The sequence below is a fragment of the Eurytemora carolleeae genome, unplaced genomic scaffold (assembly GCF_000591075.1).
Source record: "Eurytemora carolleeae unplaced genomic scaffold, Eaff_2.0 scaffold667, whole genome shotgun sequence".
Classification (NCBI taxonomy): Eukaryota; Metazoa; Arthropoda; class Copepoda; order Calanoida; family Temoridae; genus Eurytemora; species Eurytemora carolleeae.
The window spans coordinates 132,143-152,518 of record NW_019396561.1 but is presented as its reverse complement, the minus strand read 5'-3'; the positions used below and the strand labels follow the sequence as shown (position 1 = coordinate 152,518).

General features: G+C 31.4%; 1 protein-coding gene across 1 annotated transcript in view; it reads right to left on the bottom strand.

Moving 5' to 3' along the window:
- Positions 1 to 10,106: 10,106 nt before the first annotated feature.
- LOC111705518 (armadillo repeat-containing protein 4) overlaps positions 10,107 to 20,376 on the bottom strand; it is a 28,142-nt gene continuing 17,872 nt past the window's right edge. Inside the window, exons 10-12 of the mRNA XM_023478097.1 lie at positions 20,115 to 20,228; positions 13,260 to 13,337; positions 10,107 to 10,309 (exon numbers count right to left, since the gene is read on the bottom strand). Of these exons, the coding sequence (XP_023333865.1) occupies positions 10,301 to 10,309; positions 13,260 to 13,337; positions 20,115 to 20,228 (201 nt within the window). The 3' untranslated portion in view covers positions 10,107 to 10,300. The remainder of the gene's footprint in view (positions 10,310 to 13,259; positions 13,338 to 20,114; positions 20,229 to 20,376) is intronic.

Below are 20,376 nucleotides of genomic sequence, written 5' to 3'. Positions count from 1 at the left end.
TTATCTGAAGTCGACATTTTATAAATTCTTCATTTAATAAATTCACCATTTTGTTTAATCCACCAATTTTAATAATCCACCATTTTTAATTACCCACCATTTTGAATTATCCACCATTTTGAATAATCCACCATTTTGATAAATCCACCAACTTCAAAAACCCACCATTTTGATTAATCCACCATTTTGAGTAATCCACTATTTTGAATAACCCACCATTTTGATTAATCCATCATCTTTATAATCGACCATTTTGAGTAATCCACTATTTTGATTAATACACCATTTTGAATAATCTGTCAGTTTGATTAATCCACCATCTGTATACTGCACCATTTTGGTTAATCCACCATCTTTATAATTCACCATTTTGATTAATCCACCATCTCAAATAATCCGCAATTTTGATCAATCCATTATTTTGATTAATCCACCATTTTTAATAATCTGTCAGTTTGATTAATCTGCCATATATGTTCACTTGTCATTAGATTAATTTCTCATTTTTACAAATTAACCATTATAATAATGATTTGTTGTAGTTTTAAGGTTTTAATTATAAAATTTTAGAGATTTAAAAAGTTTAGCGTGAGTGAAATTTTAGCTTTTACTTGTTTACAATTCTGAAAATAACTTATATTTTGGTGAAAACTTTTAAATTTGAAAAAGTAATAAAAAGGACTTGTGGATTTCTTTACCGAAAATGGCATCAAAATTATATTCTAATAGAAAACGAAAACGTCTCCGTTGCATAATTCAATCCTGAATTAACGTATTATATCATTATTAATCGTTATTTGCAACCATTAAATGATACAGCACTAAAAGTTACTTTTCCTGTAAAGGGACTTTTATCGCAATTATGAGTAAACCTTCATGAAAAAAGGCATGCATGATTCACAACAATACCCTAGTAACCTGGTCGTATTTCTACCTTGACAAACGTGTCTGAAGCAAGAAAGGCGCAAGGGTACCATTGTAAATCAATCTCATGAGGGTCACACTCTCTTGATATTACGATTGCAGTCCCCTGAAGTTTTTTAAAACTGAAATACTGTAAAAAGGAGAAAGGCTAGTATATAACTAATAATACTCCAGTTACGTTGCTTGCAGCATACAATATTGTAATGAACACTTGTTCCCTCCCCCTTCATTCTCTCTCTCATATAACCAGGCCTAAATCAAAGCCACTATCTAATATCTATACTCTCATACTGAGGGACAATTTCATTTATTTTAATATAATTTTCAAGTTAATATTGTTTAATTACAGAATTAATTTGGGAGATATTCTTAAAATTCTGTTCGATCTTAAATCCTTTAATGTTTTGATAGTTAATGATTTTAAAAACAAAATGTTAGGTGTTGCAACATTTCCTAAATACAAACTGTTCTAAATTAAACTTACGCCTANTGTGAATTGGACTGTTGTGAATCGGACCGTTGTGAATCGGACCGTTGTGAATCGGACTGTTGTCAATCGGATCGTTGTGAATCGGACCGTTGTGAATCGGACCATTGTGAATTGGACTGTTGTGAATCGGACTGCTATGAATTGGACCATTGTGAATCGGACTGTTGTGAATTGGACCGTTGTGAATCGGACCTTTGTGAATTGGACCATTGTGAATCGGACCGTTGTAAATCAGACTTGTGAATCGCACCGTTGTGAATCGAACAAATCATTTCGAAAATGAAATTAAGAAATTAAGCCTGCAGTCTCTTTGAGCATAACTACCAAGCGGGAAAATATCATCAAAATATTAGAATTGTTTCATCAAAATTCAAATCTTCAGTGTTGGCTAAAACTCCATTTTTAATTAATAAGAAGAACCTTTGGAAATGTTTGCTACACTTAACATCATTAAATCAATATTATGAGCTTGATCCAGATTTGTGTCAATAGGGAATTTAGAAAATTACAGAAATGAAAGAAAATATACCTTACATTATAACTTCCTGTCAAAATCTTTAGAAAAGTCGGTTGGTAAACCACGGGGAAATATGGTTTGGTAAACATTTGGGGTGGTTTGGTTTGGTTTGGTAGTTTGGTTAGATAAATCTTGATAAGTTTGCTTTGCTAAACCTTGTAGATAGTTTGATTTGGAGTAGTTTGGTTTGGTAAACAATTGAGGTAGTTTGGTTTAATAAAAATATAGGTGGAAAGTTTTGTTCAGAAAATCTAGGAAAAAAGTTTGGTTTGTAATATCTAGGACATAGAGTAATTAATTAATTGATAGAGTGGTCAGTTGTGTACATCACAAGCTAAGCTTCACCTCTTCGTTTTATTACTCTATGATCTAGGAGAAAAGTTTGGTTTGGAATATCTAAGTTTGGTTTGGAATATCTAGGAGGAAAGTTTGGTTTGGAATATCTAGGAGAAAAGTTTGGTTTGGAATATCTCGAAGGAAAGTTTGGTTTGGAATATGGAAAACTTTCAATCGTGAATCTGTATAAAAGCTAAACTTTGGTTCAATCCAGTTTTCCCAATATGTATTTAATCTAAGAAAGAAAATTCGAAATTTTCAGTTTTGGTCTAATTTTTAAGAAAAAGTTTGAATTCTCTAGTTCCTTTCTTCTTAGTATAATCAAAAGTTAAAAAATATACGCTGTTCAGTTGAAACATGAAGAAACATTGAAAAACAAATTTTCCTTAAAATTAGAACAGGAGTGAAAATTGCGAATTTTCTTTGTTACAATTTTGCCAATTTTCTGTGATTCTGTGATTCAATCTGTATAAAATTTTAGACTTCGATAGAAATAATTTATATACACATTTTTGCTTTTCTAAACTTTTGATTTTGAGAGAAAAAAAAGTTCGCGGATTTTTTTTTGGCAATTGGAGTACCAAAAAAAATGAAAAAAAAATGAAAAAAATATTGAAAAATTTCCATACAGGAGAGTTGCACGAAAAAAGGTACACTTTTGTACCAGGCGCAGTAAATCACACTTTTTTTTGACTCACCCTGTATATTACGCTCACCCTGTATATATATAAGAGAGAGATTTTTTATGAACTTTAACAGAAAAGTTTAAAAAACAATATTTTTGCAGATTTCTATATTAAAATCATCTAAGAGGAAAAAATAATGATCTAGTGATTGTTAAAAAAAAACATTATTTTTATTTTTATTAAATCACTTTTTTATTTTTACAATGAATTGATTTCTTTTTTGTTTTTCATACATTACTGTCACCAAAAATTAATATTTTCCCGTGACGGAGGCCCCAAAATACGAATGCAAATGCATGTCCAAAATATCTAAATTCGCATAACAGAGAATTGTATGAATCGATTCCTTTTGAATGTATTTGCTGTCATCATATGTCTGGAGTGCATCAAATATGAATATATTTCAACAAAAATAAATATTTTCGTAAGAAGCTTCTAAAGTGAAGTCACAATAATATACAAATGTAATTTATCATATTATAAAATCTATCTTGCAAAACATTTTCTTCTTGGAAAATACTGTTTTTAAAATAGAGAGTTGAGATATATTATTAAAAATGAATATTTAAAGCAACACAACTATCTTTGATTTTACATCCACTTCAAACCAAGATGGTCCCACTCTCAAGCAAAAATTGAGCAGTATTTTGTCAATTACTCCTCTACAACTGAAGTCAGAAACACGCGCTTTGCAATTTGAAAATGCAAATGTCTAGAGCTATAAAAAAGTTGAAGTGAGTTGGGGAGGAAAAACCAAAGTTTAAACCGGTGTGACACTCTAAAGTCAAGGCTGTCTAAAATTTTAATGGCTAACTTTTAGAGTTGTTTAATGTCTAGATATCATTGCATATCATTGTCGTTGTAATTTTAAGTGAACCTTCCATTTAAAGAGGGACATTCCTGTTTCCCAGCGGTGCCAATTAAAACCTGAAAGGGACTGTAAAGGAAAAATGAAAAGTCTGAAACCTGAGAATCTCAGAGGTTGATTATGATATTCCTGTCTCGAGAAATTGCTATAAAACGGTGTCAATATTATACCAAAGCGTATATATGTAATATTTTGTATAAAAGTTGTAGTATCAAACAGATAATATTCAACAAATACGCAACCAATCTGATAACGACATAGAAGCCTGAGAATCTCAGGTTTGCTTCTATTATTATTTGAATTTAATAAATTTTCATTTTTAATAGATATAATTGATATTTTTATACGCACGGATCACGTGACCAGAACTCCAACCAATGGCAGTAAAGTATTATTGTCACGTGTCTCCGTCTGTATCACGTGACTAGTATACTGCAGCCCATTGGAGGGAGTTCTGGTCACATAATACGGACGTATATTTTACATATATACGTTTTGGTATAATTTTGACACAGTTTTATGTCAATTTCTCGAGACAGGAACATCATATAGATAGGTATCGTTCAACTCATGAGATTCTCAGATTTCAGCCTATTCCACTTTTCATTTTTCCTTTACAGTCCCTTTAATCTAATGAATAATGTGGAAAATATCGTCGGGTTTCTAGCTTAAAGGGAGTGTTCGGGAAAAATGAAAGAGGGTATAGGCTTAATGCGATAAATAAGCGCTTTTGATCGCTACCGATCTTACTTCTATCTGTTGCGTCTATAAGGAGAAAATTAATAAAGACGTCACATACCGAAGATCGTATCGCCGATACAAATTGAGGAAGTTGGAACATACGACTTGGATCGTAAAAAAATCAAATTAATATCAAACAAATCATTCAGATATTACAACCTATAGTCATCGATTATCTTTCGCCACATTTGTATATAGTTGATTTTTCATAATATGTTTTAATTGTTATGATCAGAGAGTTACTTATAAAAAACATTTATTCCTGTTTCGAGGATTTTTGGTAATGAAGACGACATTTTCATATTTTCCAGGATGTTCGAAAACAAGTTGTAATCTAAATATTATTTTAAAAAACAAAATCAAAACTATAGTATGAAATATCAAATATATACAAATGTTGCGAAAGATAATCGATGACCATAGGTTGTAATATCTGAATGATTTCTTTGAAATTAAATTGATTATTTTTTACGGTCTAAGTCGTATGTTGCAATTTTCTCAATTTGTATGGGCGCTAAATTATTCGGTATGAGACGTCTTTAACAATTTTCTCCTTATAGACGCAACAGATAGAAGTAAGATTGGTAGCGATCAAAAGCGCTTTTTTATCGCATTGAGCCTATACCCCCTTTCATTTTTCGTGAACACTCCCTTTAAAGTTTGCGCTAGTCACTTATGTACTAAAAACACAAATGAAAAAACAGTTTTCAAAAGAAAAACATGGACATCTATTGTATACTTAATCAGACAAAGCTTTCAAAGGTACCATGTGTGATTTAGACATGCCATTGTCTGGAGGGTTTAGCTACATTTTGTATTCGTTCAGATTCTCACAATATTTTTTTTAATAGTATTGTGGTGGGGGGAGGGGGGACTATGAAATTTTCCTCTTTAAATGGGTATTTTGCAAGGGAGGGAGAGAGAGGAGGGGGGGGGGTTGAAGTACCAAATTCTATGAACATATAAATGATCTATAAATCTAGTTTCATACTTTGCTAGTTTGTTAAACTAATATCAACTCTGTTTATTGTGCCTCTTGACAACTTATTAACCTGAATAGGTTAGATAGATAGATAGATATAATTGAATATACAGAATTTGATGATAGATAGATATAATCGAATATACAGAATTTGATGATAGATAGATATAGTCGAATATATAGAATTTGAGGATAGATAGATATAGTCGAATATATAGAATTTGAGGATAGATAGATATAATCGAATATATAGAATTTGATGATAGATAGATATAGTCGAATATATAGAATTTGATGATAGATAGATATAGTCGAATATATAGAATTTCATTGTTGCTATCCGTTTTACCCTTTAACAGATTTATACCTGTAACAGCTGCCATCAGCTCCTTATTCTCGTGGTTAGAATGGTCTTTAATCAGCTCGACTAGAGGTTGTAATCCATTATTACTCTTCACTTGATCATTAATTTCAAATCAAATTTTCAATAAATTGTTAAATTTTCGATTCTATTCGCTCTTAGAAACATGTTTTACCAAACTCATGAAATTTATATTGATCAAATAGATTATCAAGTACAATAGGTGGCAACAGAGAAATGGACCAATTATACACGACGTCACAAGTGTCAAATATAACAAGGACCACGATATTTTCTCACATTACTTGACATGTTTTCCAAGGTTAAATAAAAAGTGTAAAAATAAAAATCAAGAACACAAAAAAAATTGCACTTATTTTACTGAAGATAAGCACTTTATTCTAAAATTATCACTATTATTCATAATTTTGTCGGACACAAAAACTGAGTTGACACTTGTGACGTCAGAAGCTGTATTAAGAGTGAACAAATTCTACGTTTCCATCTATAGTATTAGAATCTATTTGATATTGATGGGTTTCCATCTATAGTATTAGAATCTATTTGATATTGATGGGTTTTCAAACTCATGTGATTAAAATTAAAAAAAAACATGCTTTGCGCTGCTTTAAGTCTTCGGCATCCAGTATATTAGCAGATTTTAAAAATCTACAATTGCAAAACGCAAATCTATAACTTTTAAAGGGAGTGTTCACGAAAAATGAAAGGGGGTATAGGCTTAATGCGATAAAAAGAGCTTTTGATCGCTGCTAATCTTACTTCTATTCGTTGCGTCTATAAGGAGAAAATTGTTAAAGACGTCTCATACCGAATAACTTATCGCCCATACAAATCGAGGAAATTGCAATATACGACTTAGACCGTCATTCAGATATTAGAACCTATAGTCATCGATCATCTTTCGCTACATTTGTATATAGTTTATAGTTTATAATATTTTTTGATTAATTTTTTACATTTAATTTTTTAGAAAACGTTTTTAACGGATTTCGAAAAATGTGAGTGGTGCGCGGCATTCTTAGATAGTTGCGCACGCGACAAGAGAAATAATCAAATTCAAAACAAATTAGTTAAAAAATATTGTAAAATATAAACTATATACAAATGTGGCGAAAGATAATCGATGAATATAGGTTGTAATATCTGAAGGTATTATTGAAATTAAATTGATTTTTTACGGTCTAAGTCGTATGTTGCAATTTTCTCAGTTTGTATGGGCGCTACGTCCTTCGGTATGAGACGTCTTTAATAATTTTCTCCTTATATACGCAACAGATAGAAGTAAGATTAGTAGCGATCAAAAGCGCTTTTTTATCCCTTTAATAGTCTTAAAAATTATCATAAAATCCCTAAAAATCAAACGCTTTTAAAAAGTCCAAACCAAGGCGGAAACTTTCAATTTAAAAGCTTAGACTGGCATTTGACAAGAACAGAACTTTTTCTAGCATTAGGATTAAATAATTTAATCTGAGCTGAAAACTTTAGAATGGTGGATATCGAGAGAAATGCTTGATCTCCTCTTTTTCTTTATCTCCAGATTAAATAGTGCTTGTTCTCCCTTAGTTTTTAATCTCCAGATTTATTAACAGATCGGGATTAAGGATATTCCATTCTAAAGTTTTCAACTCTGTTTGTGCAAATAAAACATATTAGTGCTTTCTAGAGGTACAGTGATAACCAGAAAACTGTAGAATAGGAAGACGACATTAAAGCAACACTGAAGTTTATTTGATGTTGTTACAAAGCGAATAACCTTTATAGAAAGTTATAAAATCATTTATTAAGTGAAATGGGGCTCTTTACACTGCACTTGCTGTGCCTCATGTTCTTTAGTCTATTTTAAGTCCTAACTTAACTCTAAAACTCGACTTCTTATTCCAGAGTTTTCTGGTTATCTATCTATCTATATAATAGAACAAGACATTCGTATATATGTTGCGTATAGCCGGCAAAACGGCTGGACCGATTGGGCTGAAATTTTTTGTGGACAATCTAACATAAAGGGACTGTAAACGTAAATTTATACAACATAAAGGGACTGTAAACGTAAATTTATAAAACATAAAGAGACTGTACACGTAAATTTATGAAACATAAAGGGACTGTAAATATAAATTCATAAAACATAAAGGGACTGTACACGTAAATTTATAGAACATAAAGGGACTGTAAACGTAAATTTATAAAACTTAAAGGGACTGTAAATGTAAATTAATAAAACATAAAGGGACTGTAGGCGTAAATTCATACAACATAAAGGGACTGTACACGTAAATTTATAAAACATAAAGGGACTGTACACGTAAATTTATAAAACATAAAGGGACTGTATTAAACGTAAATTTATAAAACATAAAGGGACTGTAGGCGTAAATTTATAGAACATAAAGGGACTGTAAACGTAAATTTATAGAACATAAAGGGACTGTAAACGTAAATTTATAAACATAAAGGGACTGTAAACGTAAATTTATAGAACATAAAGGGACTGTAGACGTAAATTTATAAAACATAAAGGGACTGTACACGTAAATACAAAACATAAAGGGACTGTAAAAGTATATTTATAAAACATAAAGGGACTGTAAACGTTAATTTATAAAACATAAAGGGACTGTAAACGTAAATTTATAAAACATAAAGGGACTGTAAACGTAAATTTATAAACATAAAGGGACTGTAAACGTAAATTTATAAACATAAAGGGACTGTAAACGTTAATTTATAGAACATAAAGGTACTGTAAACGTTAATTTACACAATATAAAGGGACTGTAAACGTTAATTTATAGAAAATAAAGGGACTGTAAACGTTAATTTACACAACATAAAGGGACTGTAGACGTATATTCAAGTGAGGTTTCATTTTGTAGAGTGACAGTCCAGTTCACAACTGTGTCCTTTAAAACTTTGCTTGGTTTTGCTGATAAGACAAAGTTTACGTATTGAACATGCCAGAAGTAGATAGAAGGTCACTTGTAATTACTTTAACAGTCTCTTTAATCGTTTATTCTCTACGGTGTCTGTATTTGTGTTGCTTGTACAAAAATCAGTTAGAAAGAGCGTCTAAACCTTGCTAACAAAATACAAAGTTTAAATGTAATTTTAGTTGTTTTCCTCCAGACAAATATGAAGCTTGTAATGAATTCTGCAGTAGCTGTATCGCTAACTATCTACCTTACTATGCTATTCATATTTTGTATTATAATTTGTAACCTGGCCGGTCATACCGGCCCGTATAACCATGTTTATAAATAAATCAGTTGAATACAGACTCTTGATCAGTAGAGACGGAATCGGTCTGGGTAGACCGATTATTAGAGTTAGAGGCGGTTTAGCCATACAGCAGTCAGGGTTGACTGAAAATTGGAGTTAGAGTGAGGAGAGACGGGCTAGATTAGTACAAGCAAATATGATTCTTTAGAAGTACATTTATTGCTTCTAGATATAATAGCATGATAAATAACGAGTGTATAAAAGAAATGGAAGTTGAGTAGGTCTTCTTTGGTTACAAGATCCGACACGACTGATTTGCGGATTTTCATAATCCTCTTTCAGGGATTTCATCCTCTACAGAAGTCCCCCCAAGTCTCGAGCATAGAGGTAGTCGAGACTGATACATATCTCCTTGTGTAAGTGTTTAGAAAAGGAGTAGAAGGAGTTCTGGGGATGATAGATCATTATTCACAATTAGCTGTTCGTAAATTTCTGATCTGCCCCTTCCCTACGTCATGATCAATCTTAAGTAAGGCTGGTCAGTGGCAGTTTGAAGAGATCACTTGCAGTGAAGGCTAGGTGGGCATAGGTTTAACCTGTAGAGAAGTGGCGTCCAGAATATCTACGAGTAGGTTAAAGTTGTTAGTTGAGTTCCTTGCTGGCTCCAGAAGTAGCTGTCTGATTAGCTCTAGGAGTAGCTGTGTAGCTGATTAGCTTCTAGAGAAGCTGAAGTTTAGCTTATTGAATTCAGGAGTAGCTGAGGTTTAGCTTATAAGCTCCAGGAGTAGCTGAAATTCAGCTTATTAGCTCCAGGAGTAGCTGAGATTTAGCTTATTAGCTCCAGGAGTAGCTGAGGTTTAGCTTATTAGCTCCAGGAGTAGCTGAGGTTTAGCTTATTACCTCCAGGATTAGCTGAGATTTAGCTTATTAGCTCCAGGAGTAGCTGAGATTTAGTATTAGCTCCAGGAGTAGCTGAGGTTTAGCTTATTAGCTCCAGGAGCAGCTGAGGTTTAGCTTATTAGCTCCAGAAGTAGTTGAGGTTTTTTAGGATGAAGAAAGTCATCCTTGTCCAATTCTTGGGCTGTTTCTGACCTGCAGGAGGCTGTGTTTTTGGCCATGGTTCGTTTGTTGTTTGGGGTCACCACTTTAGAAGTACATTTATTGCTTCTAGATACAATTATATGATAAATAACGAGTATATAAAAGGAGAGGAAGTTGAGTAGGTCTTCTCTGGTTACAAGATCCGACACGACTGATTTGCGGATTTTTTTAATCCTCTTTTGGGGATTTCATCCTCTACAATACTTTGATTAAAATCATATATTAATATTTGTTATATTGTGCTGGGAAGCAGGATGAAAGTTTATTAGTTTTCCAAACAATAAAAACATGAAAACTTTAAACTAAAAATTGAGCAAAGTTTAGCCAGCAGTAATATAAATAAAACTGGATGAAAGAACAGAGTAAAATAAATAAAACTGGATGGAACAGAGTAAAATAAATAAAACTGGATGGAACAGAGTAAAATAAAAAAAACTGGATGAAAGAACAGAGTAAAATAAAATAAAACTGGATGAAACAGAGTAAAATAAATAAAACTGGATGAAAGAACAGAGTAAAATAAATAAAACTTAATGGAAAATAGTAAAATAAAATAAAACTGGATGAAACAGAGTAAAATAAATAAAACTGTATGAAAGAACAGAGTAAAACAAAATAAAACTGAATGGAAAATAGTAAAATAAATAAAACTGAAAGGAACAGAGTAAAATAAATGAAACTGGATGGAACAGAGTAAAATAAATAAAACTGGATGGAACAGAGTAAAATAAATAAAACTGAATGGAACAGAGTAAAATAAATAAAACTGGATGAAAGAACAGAGTAAAATGAATAAAACTGGATGGAACAGAGTAAAATAAATAAAACTGAATGGAACAGAGTAAAAAAAAATAAAACTGGATGAAAGAACAGAGTAAAATAAATAAAACTGGATGAAAGAACAGAGTAAAATAAAATAAAACTCCCTCATTGTTTCTGGTTGCACTAGCAGCAATATACTTGCAGAATATTGAGTAAATAAACATAATAAACAGAAGAGCTCCTCTAAATAAACACAAGCTTTCAATGGACTGTATCATGCACAGCGTTTTTGTCAGACCAGAAAGAGTTTCCAGAGAGGCAGAGGGGGGAGGGGGGAGGGCAGAGGGAGGAGTGCAGAGGGGAGAGGGGAGAGGTAAGAGATTAAATATTCTTTTAAGAGATATTTAAGTTCCGAAATTCAAGCAAAAATTCTTTGCAATTCTTTCTTTTTGTATTTTGTATTTTGTAATCAATCCAAATAAAGACTAATCAATTCAAATCAATCCAAATCTATTTTGATCAAATCAAATCAATCCTAATCATTCCAAATCAATCGTCTTCAATCCAAATCGATCCTAATCAATCTTCTTCAATCCAAATTAATCCTAATCAATCCTATTCCACCATAATTGATCCTAATCAATCCTTATCAATCTAAATCAATCTAAATGAATTATTATCGACCCTAATCAATTCTAATCAATCCAAATCAATCCAAATCAATCCAAATCAACCCTAATCAATCCAAATCAATCCAAATCAATCATAATCAATCAAAATCAATTTTAATCAATCCAAATCAATCCTAATCAATCTAAATCAATGCTAATTAATCCTAATCAATCTTAATTAATCCCTATCAATTTTAAATTATCCTCATCAATTCTAATCAATTGTAATCAATCCTTACATATTACAATCAATCCAATTCAATCCTAATCAATCCAAATTATTCCAAATCAATCCTAATCCACCATGATAAATCCTTATCAATCCTAAAATTCAAATCAATCCAAATCAATCTAAATCAATTCTGATCAATCCTAATTAATCCGAACCAATCATAATCAATTCTAATCAATCTAAATCAATCCTAATAAATTCTAATCAATCTAAATCAATCCTAATCAATTCTACTAAATCCAAATCAATCTTCTTCAATCCAAATAAATTCTTATCGATCTAAATCAATCTAAATCAATCTAAATCAATCCTACTCAATCCTACTCAATCCTAATCAATCCTAATCAATCCAAATCAATCCTAATCAATCCTAATCAATCCTAATCAATCCTAATCAATTCAAATCAATCCTCATCAATTCTAATCAATCCTAATCAATTCTAATCAATCTAAATCAATCCTAATCAATCCAAATCAATCATAAGCAATCCAAATCAGTCCAAATCAATCCTAATCAATCTTAATCAATTCTAATCAATCTAAATCAATCTAAATCAATCCAAATCAATCCTAGGCAATCCAAATCAGTCCAAATCAATCCAAATGCACCATAATTAACCCTGATCAATCCTAAAATTCAAATCAATCCTAATAAATCTAGATCAGTCCAAATCATTCTAAATCAATCCTAACAATCCAAATCAATCTAAACCAATTCTAATCAATGCTAACCAATCCTCTTAAATCCTCATCAATCCAAATCAATCCTAATCCATCCTAATCAATCCTAATCAATTCTTATCAATCCTAATCAATCCAAGTTAATCCAAATCAATCCTAATAAATCCAAATCAATTCTCTTTAATCCTAATTCTTTAACCCTCTTCAATCCTAATCAATCCAAATCAATCCAAATCAATCCTAATTAATCCTAATCAATCCTAATCAATCTTAATCCATTCTAATCAATCAAAATCAATCAAAATCAATCTAAATCAATCCTGATAAAGACTAATCAATTTAAATCAATCCTAATCAATCCTAATCAATCCTAATCATCCTAATCATCCAAATCAATTCAAATCAATCTAAATCAATTCAAATCAATCCAAATCAATTCAAATTAATCCTAATTAATCCTGATCAATCCTAATCAATCCAAATCAATCCAAATCAATCCAGATAAATCCAAATCAATCCATATGAATTCAAATCAATCTGAATCAATTTAAATTAATCCTAATTAATCTTAATCAATCCAGATCAATCCAAATCAATCCAAATCAATCCTAATCAATCCTAATCAATCCTATTCAATCCTAATCAATCCTAATCGATCCTATTGAATTACCTGTATAGCTAAGCAGTAACTTTTCTCTGCTGCACACTCCTGTAGACTTCCAATCACAGGAATCAGCAAGGAAATATTCTAAATCAAAAATTTTCTTTATTGAAACGAAATATAATGTTTGATGATCAAAATATCAAAATACAGATCAGCTTGAATCTACAATACATGTATTTTAAAATGTTTTTATTATAAAGGAGTTCTGAAGTAAAATGTTCTCTAGAGAGTTCATAGAATTTTACTTTATATTTAACCTGAGGTTGGTAAACTTTAGATTTAGTTTTAAACTTTATTTTGGTCAGAAAAGATTTACAAGGTTCATTCCTAACATAAACAATTAATCCATCAAACTTAAATATAAAAATTTGTTTTGTACAGTACATCATCGAAATAAATATGTCCAGTAATATATATGTGTGTATAATGTATGTATACAGGGGCGTACGAGGGGGGGGCCGCGCCCCCCCGTCCCCCTCTACGCGTGCCCCCCCTGAGAGGCTGAGGTGGGGCACCCGTGGGGGAGGCTCTTTTAATATTACATCTGCTTGCATTTCCCTTTCTCAGGTCAGGCGAGGGAGGGAGTCCAGAGTAATCACCGTAAAATTTTGTTTTCTGTGATTTTAATTTAATGCACTTTTAACACAATTTTTGACATCTATCGGGGTTTTATGGCATCTGTATTGACTTAAACTAAATTTTCAAATTATTTTCAGATTTGTTTGGTCAACAAAAACTGAGAATCAAGGCACAGTTCATTTTAGCCGAATCTTAGATCCAATTCGCCACTTTAATGACTGCATTTCATGATTGGCGTCAAGATACAAAAAAGGTCGGGCTGCCTGTTTACTAAAAATTATCTCATCCCACCCAAAGTAATATCTATCTCCATTTAAAAGATATTTTCAAAAAACCTTTACAGTGTTTAGATTTTTGTATTCGCCAACTCGAGTTTAACATCTACAGCAAAACTAATTATATGCATAGAAAGGCCTTAAAATTTACTAAAAATTATCTCATCCCGCCCAAAGTAATATCCATCTCCATTTAAAAGATATTTTCATAAAACCTTTACAGTGTTTAGATTTTTGTATTAGTCTCATCACACCCGCTATTGAAAATGAAGTATTTAGTCCACTAATAATGGGTTAAAGTTTCTTCTCTTTATAAGGAGTTTAAAACAACATTCAGAGGAAAATGCCGCAAACATTCTTAAAGCGAAACTTGAAACTAAAAAACGTAATATATTTCTAGCACTTAGTGTGGCATATTTATTGATTTATTTTCGAAACTAAGGAGCAACAAAGAAAGCTTTAACAATATTGTACACCATAGGGCCATTAAATTAAACAAAAGCCCTTGTACGCCCCTGTATGTATATATAATATATATGCAATATGCAAGCAGATTGTAGGTATGTACATGGGTGTATTATGTATTTATTATGTACAGGATTTATAAAAAAAAATAGTTTTTGAGATGTTTTCAAAAATTACTGCATTTACAAGTTTTATAGTCTTATGAAAAACTTGCAATTTGAAAAGAAGTTTTTATTCGAGTTCACACCAGGCTATTCTTATAAACTGTAACATTGTCTCATAAAACCCAATTAAATCTTAAAATGCATTAACCTTGAAGTTTTTTCCTCTTCATTCTTAAACTCTAAATTGAAATGTCAATATTCCACCTCAAACTTTGAATAATGTGAATTCAATATCAAATTCAATCAATTGATGAACCCAATAAACCAAACTTATTCTAACACGGCTCAATTTCTTCTTTTCAATTCCACATCTGGAGTTACTATTAGATTTATCTTATTGACAGATGTATTTGCCAAATAAGAATTTTTCCAAAAAAGGGCATTTATTCATTTGCGTACTTTTCTGAATAACGAATCCTTTCCACAGAAGTCATTTTTGGAATCCATGTTTTAAGAATTTTAATTTAAGAGTATGAACTTTGACTTTTAATGGGTAAAAATTAAAAAATAAAGAGTTTACCCATCTGAAAAACGCTATTCTTTAAAAGACAAACATTCTTGACAGTTCAAATTCAGCTGAAAAAAGATATGGGGAAAAAAGATATATTTTCTAGGAAGTAAACCCCCGGCGTTTTCTTTAACTAAACCTATTTTTAATTATTAAAAGTTAAATTTCATTGTATTTAGAACAGAAAATTCAAAGACTATCATTCTCCCAGGGCCAAGAAATTTAAATCTTTATTTACATTTCCAGAGGCCCTGTGGGGCCAGAATTTCTCCTTAATCCATAGTTTTCACTCTTCAATTAGGAGCTTAGCCCCCTAAGCCCCCTGTGAACGCCTTTGCATTCTACCCTTTAGAAATAATGACTTTTATTCGTTGTCATTTTATTCCTTTATGTTATTTGGACTCCTCTTGTTGTAAAATGTGAAGCTCGTGTATTTCTGCTTTATATTACTATAATATTCAACAATTTTCCATGCATACATTGTAAATGTAATACTGCCTTAATGCCTTTATACTTGGTTTCATGTCTTGACTATAGGGTTTAATATAAGGATCCAGAAGACTGCCAGAATTCTAGTCAGGGGTGTTTATTTCCTTAAAAAATCATGCATCCATAATATCAAATTTTAGGGGAGAAAAAAATTGAGGATTTTCAGTTAATCTCCAACTTCCAAAGAGAATTTCTGTTCTGTGTGAAACTTCCCATTTTTACCCTTAGAGGGAATATATTTATAATTTTGCGCAAGAAACCACAAAAGAAAAAAAACAGTTTTCAAAAGCAAAAACATGGATGAATTCATGCTTAATTAGACAAAGCTTTTAAGGGTACTGCTTTGAATCAGACATGAAATCTTATCAATGAATGATATCTTGAAATTGCGCTTTAACCATATAAATCTCCCTAAAAGTTATTAATATGTTTTCATGTTTTCACTTTTATATCTTTTTTAAGCCTAAAAGTGTTTATATTGTCAAATATTACTATCTTTAAATTTGCCCTGCATTTGGAAATCTGCAAAAAGCAGGCTATACACAGTCGATATAGAACCAGAAAAGAGGAAGGATTCAAGATGTAACTCCTACAAAAAGAAAAGAACTGTTCGACCCGCGTACCACCCTCGCGGTCAAAGCGAGTGCAAAGAACCCTATATTCTTTATGTGACCAGATCTGATCAATATACTTCTTTAATTTGCAACCACATCGATTCATGAGAGAGAGAGAACATCATATTGCTGGTTAAAGATTAAGAAGTCTTTTATATATCTGTTTTTATATTTATCCTACCATCTCAAGCTACCCTCCCCAACTCAACTTCCAAAATACCTTCCTAGCCAATCATTCATATTCACATTTCTCATTTTCTGAGACAAGGTTTCAAAACATTATTTGCAAGCTGTTCTATAATTTACAAATGTTAATATTTACTTTCCAGAAGTCGGTGGGAAATAAATATCTTTATTTGAATTTAATTTTTGAAAACATCGCAGGCCATAGAATTTTGATAAATATGAGTAAAGTCAGCTGGGTTCATTGAGTTCACACTATATGCTAGCGGACACTCAAGCTAAACACTATTTAAGAGATAAAAACACAGAATTCTCTTTTGTCAAGGGTCACTAAAAATCACACTTTCAAGTTCCTCTTGAAAGGAAACAGAAATTATACAATTTTATTTAAATTTTATTTTTATTATTAAAGATTTATTTAAGCACATTAAGATACATACATATTACATATTACATTTATTAATGGTGTAGGTTTAATTTGTTTTGTTTAAAACTTTAAATATAGGAATGATATGAGAAGTATTCACTCTCACAATCTCTAATTTCATAAACCTGTATTTCAAGGAAATCTAGTCAGGAGATAATTAAACATTTTTATTGCACTTAAATATGTTGATTTAGGAAAAGTATCAAATTTTAGTAAGAGTAAAAATGTAAACATTATTTAGAACAATTCAGCTCATATTTGGAACACATTCTTACGACAAATGGATATTTTCAGCATATTAAATGGTGTGAAGCCATTCTTGATGTTTCTAATAGACTTGACATCCACACTAATCAAAGGGAGTAGACCCCATTCTCGATGTTTCCAATAGACTTGACATCCACACTTATCAAAGGGAGTAAACCCCATTCTAGATGTTTCTAATAGACTTGACATCCACACTAATCAAAGGGAGTAGACCCCATTCTCGATGTTTCTAATAGACTTGACATCCACACTAATCAAATGGAGGAGACCCCATTCTCGATGTTTCCAATAGACTTGACATCCACACTAATCAAAGGGAGTAAACCCCATTCTAGATGTTTCTAATAGACTTGACATCCACACTAATCAAAGGGAGTAAACCCCATTCTCCATGTTTCCAAAAGACTTGACATCCACATTTCGTACTCATCAAAAGGTCTAATCCCATTCTTGATGTTTCTAATAGACTTGACATCCAAATTAATCAAAGGGAGTAAACCCCATTCTCCATGTTTCCAATAGACTTGACATCCACATTTCGTACTCATCAAAAGGTCTAATCCCATTCTTGATGTTTTTAGTAGACTTGACATCCACACTAATCAAAGGGTGTAAACCTATTCTCAATGTTGCAGGTAGACTTGACATCCACATTTTGCACTCATCAAATGGTCTAATCCCATTCTTGATGTTTTTAGTATGTAGGGTGTAAACCTATCTCTATGTTTCTAGCAAACTTGACATCCACAATAATCAATGGATAAAAACCTATTCTCGATGTTTTAAGTAGACTTGACATCCACAATAATCAATGGGTATAAACCCATTCTCTATGTTTATAGCAGACTTGACATCCACAATAATCAATGGGTTAAAATTAATCTCGATGTTTCTAGTAGACTTGATATCCACGCTTTGAATCAAAGGGTTCCTAATAGACTTGACATCCACAATAATAAAACAGGAACCTAAAAGGTCTCCTGTTCTACAAGTTCTATAAGGGATTCGGCCCTATAGTAGATATTTCCATTTACTGATAGCGCCGATTGAAGGATTCATAACTCTGATTGCATAATGAGATAGATAGAAAGATAGAATCACCGCCATATTATTTCTATTGGTTCAGAATAGACAACAAACACATGACTGAACCCTGATTGGATCAAGCGCTAATGGATTCGGCCATATAGTCCTCATAATCTTTAACTGCTCTCTTCTAAATCTACTTTATCTGAATGGAAAAAGGGAAAAGGATTTGTTCATATTTTAGTGAAAGTATGAATTATCAAGACATCTCAGGAACATATATAGGACCGGGCTTAAGCAATCATTGTTTGTTAAATAATGGTTGTTTACAAAACTAGTTCTGGAGCTGTTCAGTTACGTTATAATCAACCCTATCTCCTTCTCCTTTGACAGCCCAAAACTTTTTTAAATGATCTTTTTTGTTTGTTTATTTTCTTGAGCTTTAAAAAAAAATTTATCGATTTTGATGGATATTATATCATTAGAACTGACGAGGGTAAGCCCAGACTGAAATATATTTTCAATAAATGTGGAACTAACATCTACTTTTTTTACTCTTCAGAGGTTTGGTCCATCACCATGCCACCGAATTTTAAATCCTTCTCCTTAGTTCTATTGCATTAAATTAGGGGTGTTTGTAAGAATAAATTTTAAGAAGGGAATTTTATTTTAAGTAGGAAGAATTATTTTCTCAGAAGCTTTAAACCCTTTTGACCTGTATTGCAGGGAAATGTAAAATGTAGACTATAAACATGTAATTTTACTTTAATAATATTATAAAGGACAAACTCATGCACAATGCACATGATTGTTACAAATAAACATTAAAATAAAAATAAAAAAGTAACTAAATAAACATACATAAACATCCAAATAAACATACATAAAAATCCGAAAAAACATGTAGAAACATCCAAATAAACATACATAAACATCCAAATAAACAACAAAACAAAAATCCAAATAAAAATCTAACTAAATAAGTAGCCAAATAAACATACAAATAAACATACAAATAAACATACAATAAAAATAAAAAGTAACCAAATAAACATACAGAAACATCCAAATAAACACCATAACAAAAATCCAATTAAAAATCTAGCTAAACAAGTAACAAAATAAACATCCAAATAAACATACAAAAAAACATCCTAATAAACATACAAATAAACATAAAATTAAAATCCAAATAAACAAATAAACATCCAAATAAAGATCAAAATAATATCGAAATAAACATCCAAAAAACATCTCAATATAAATTTGTATTTTCAAACAAAATAAACATTCATAAATATGCAAATGAACATACAAATATCCATTCAAATAAAAATCAAAATAAACAAACAAATAAACATTTAAATAAACATCCAAATAAACATCCAAATAAACATCTAAATAAAAGTCCAGAAAAACATCAAAATGAACATCCAAAAAAAATACAGATAAACAAACATCCAAATAAACATACAAAAAAATCTAAATAAAATAATAATTACAAATATAATTATTTTTAATCAAAATAAACAAACAAAAAAGCATCTAAATAAGCATCCAAATAAATGTATGGATTAGCCTCATTGAATCAGTTCTCCTGAAGGAAAATAACTAGCAGTATGCCAGTTTTCTTTATGGTGATATACGTTTACTCGCTATATTACATAAACTACCCTTAAACATCATACAATATGAAAAAATTATTAACTTGTTGCACCGGCTAGTCCTATTGAGTGTCTATTTACACAATGTCCGGGCGATACAGTACAAACTGTGACCGGAAAGGTTGACCCGGCTCGGAAATTCAAATGAACTACGGCTGCCCGTGCAGTACCATATTGATCCATTTATTTCAATTAGATACCTTTGTTTTTATGAGTTTAGCAAGAAGAGGAAATCCACCAGCTCTTTTGATCAATAACCGGTTCTTCTTAGACTTACAGAGGGACCACAGTGCATAGCAGCCACCTCGTGCTACCTGCAGGTAACAATATTACAGAGGGACCACACAGTGCATAGCAACCACCTCGTGCTACCTGTAGGTAACAATATTACGGAGGGACCACACAGTGCATAACAACCACCTCGTGCTACCTGTAGGTAACAATATTACAGAGGGACCACAC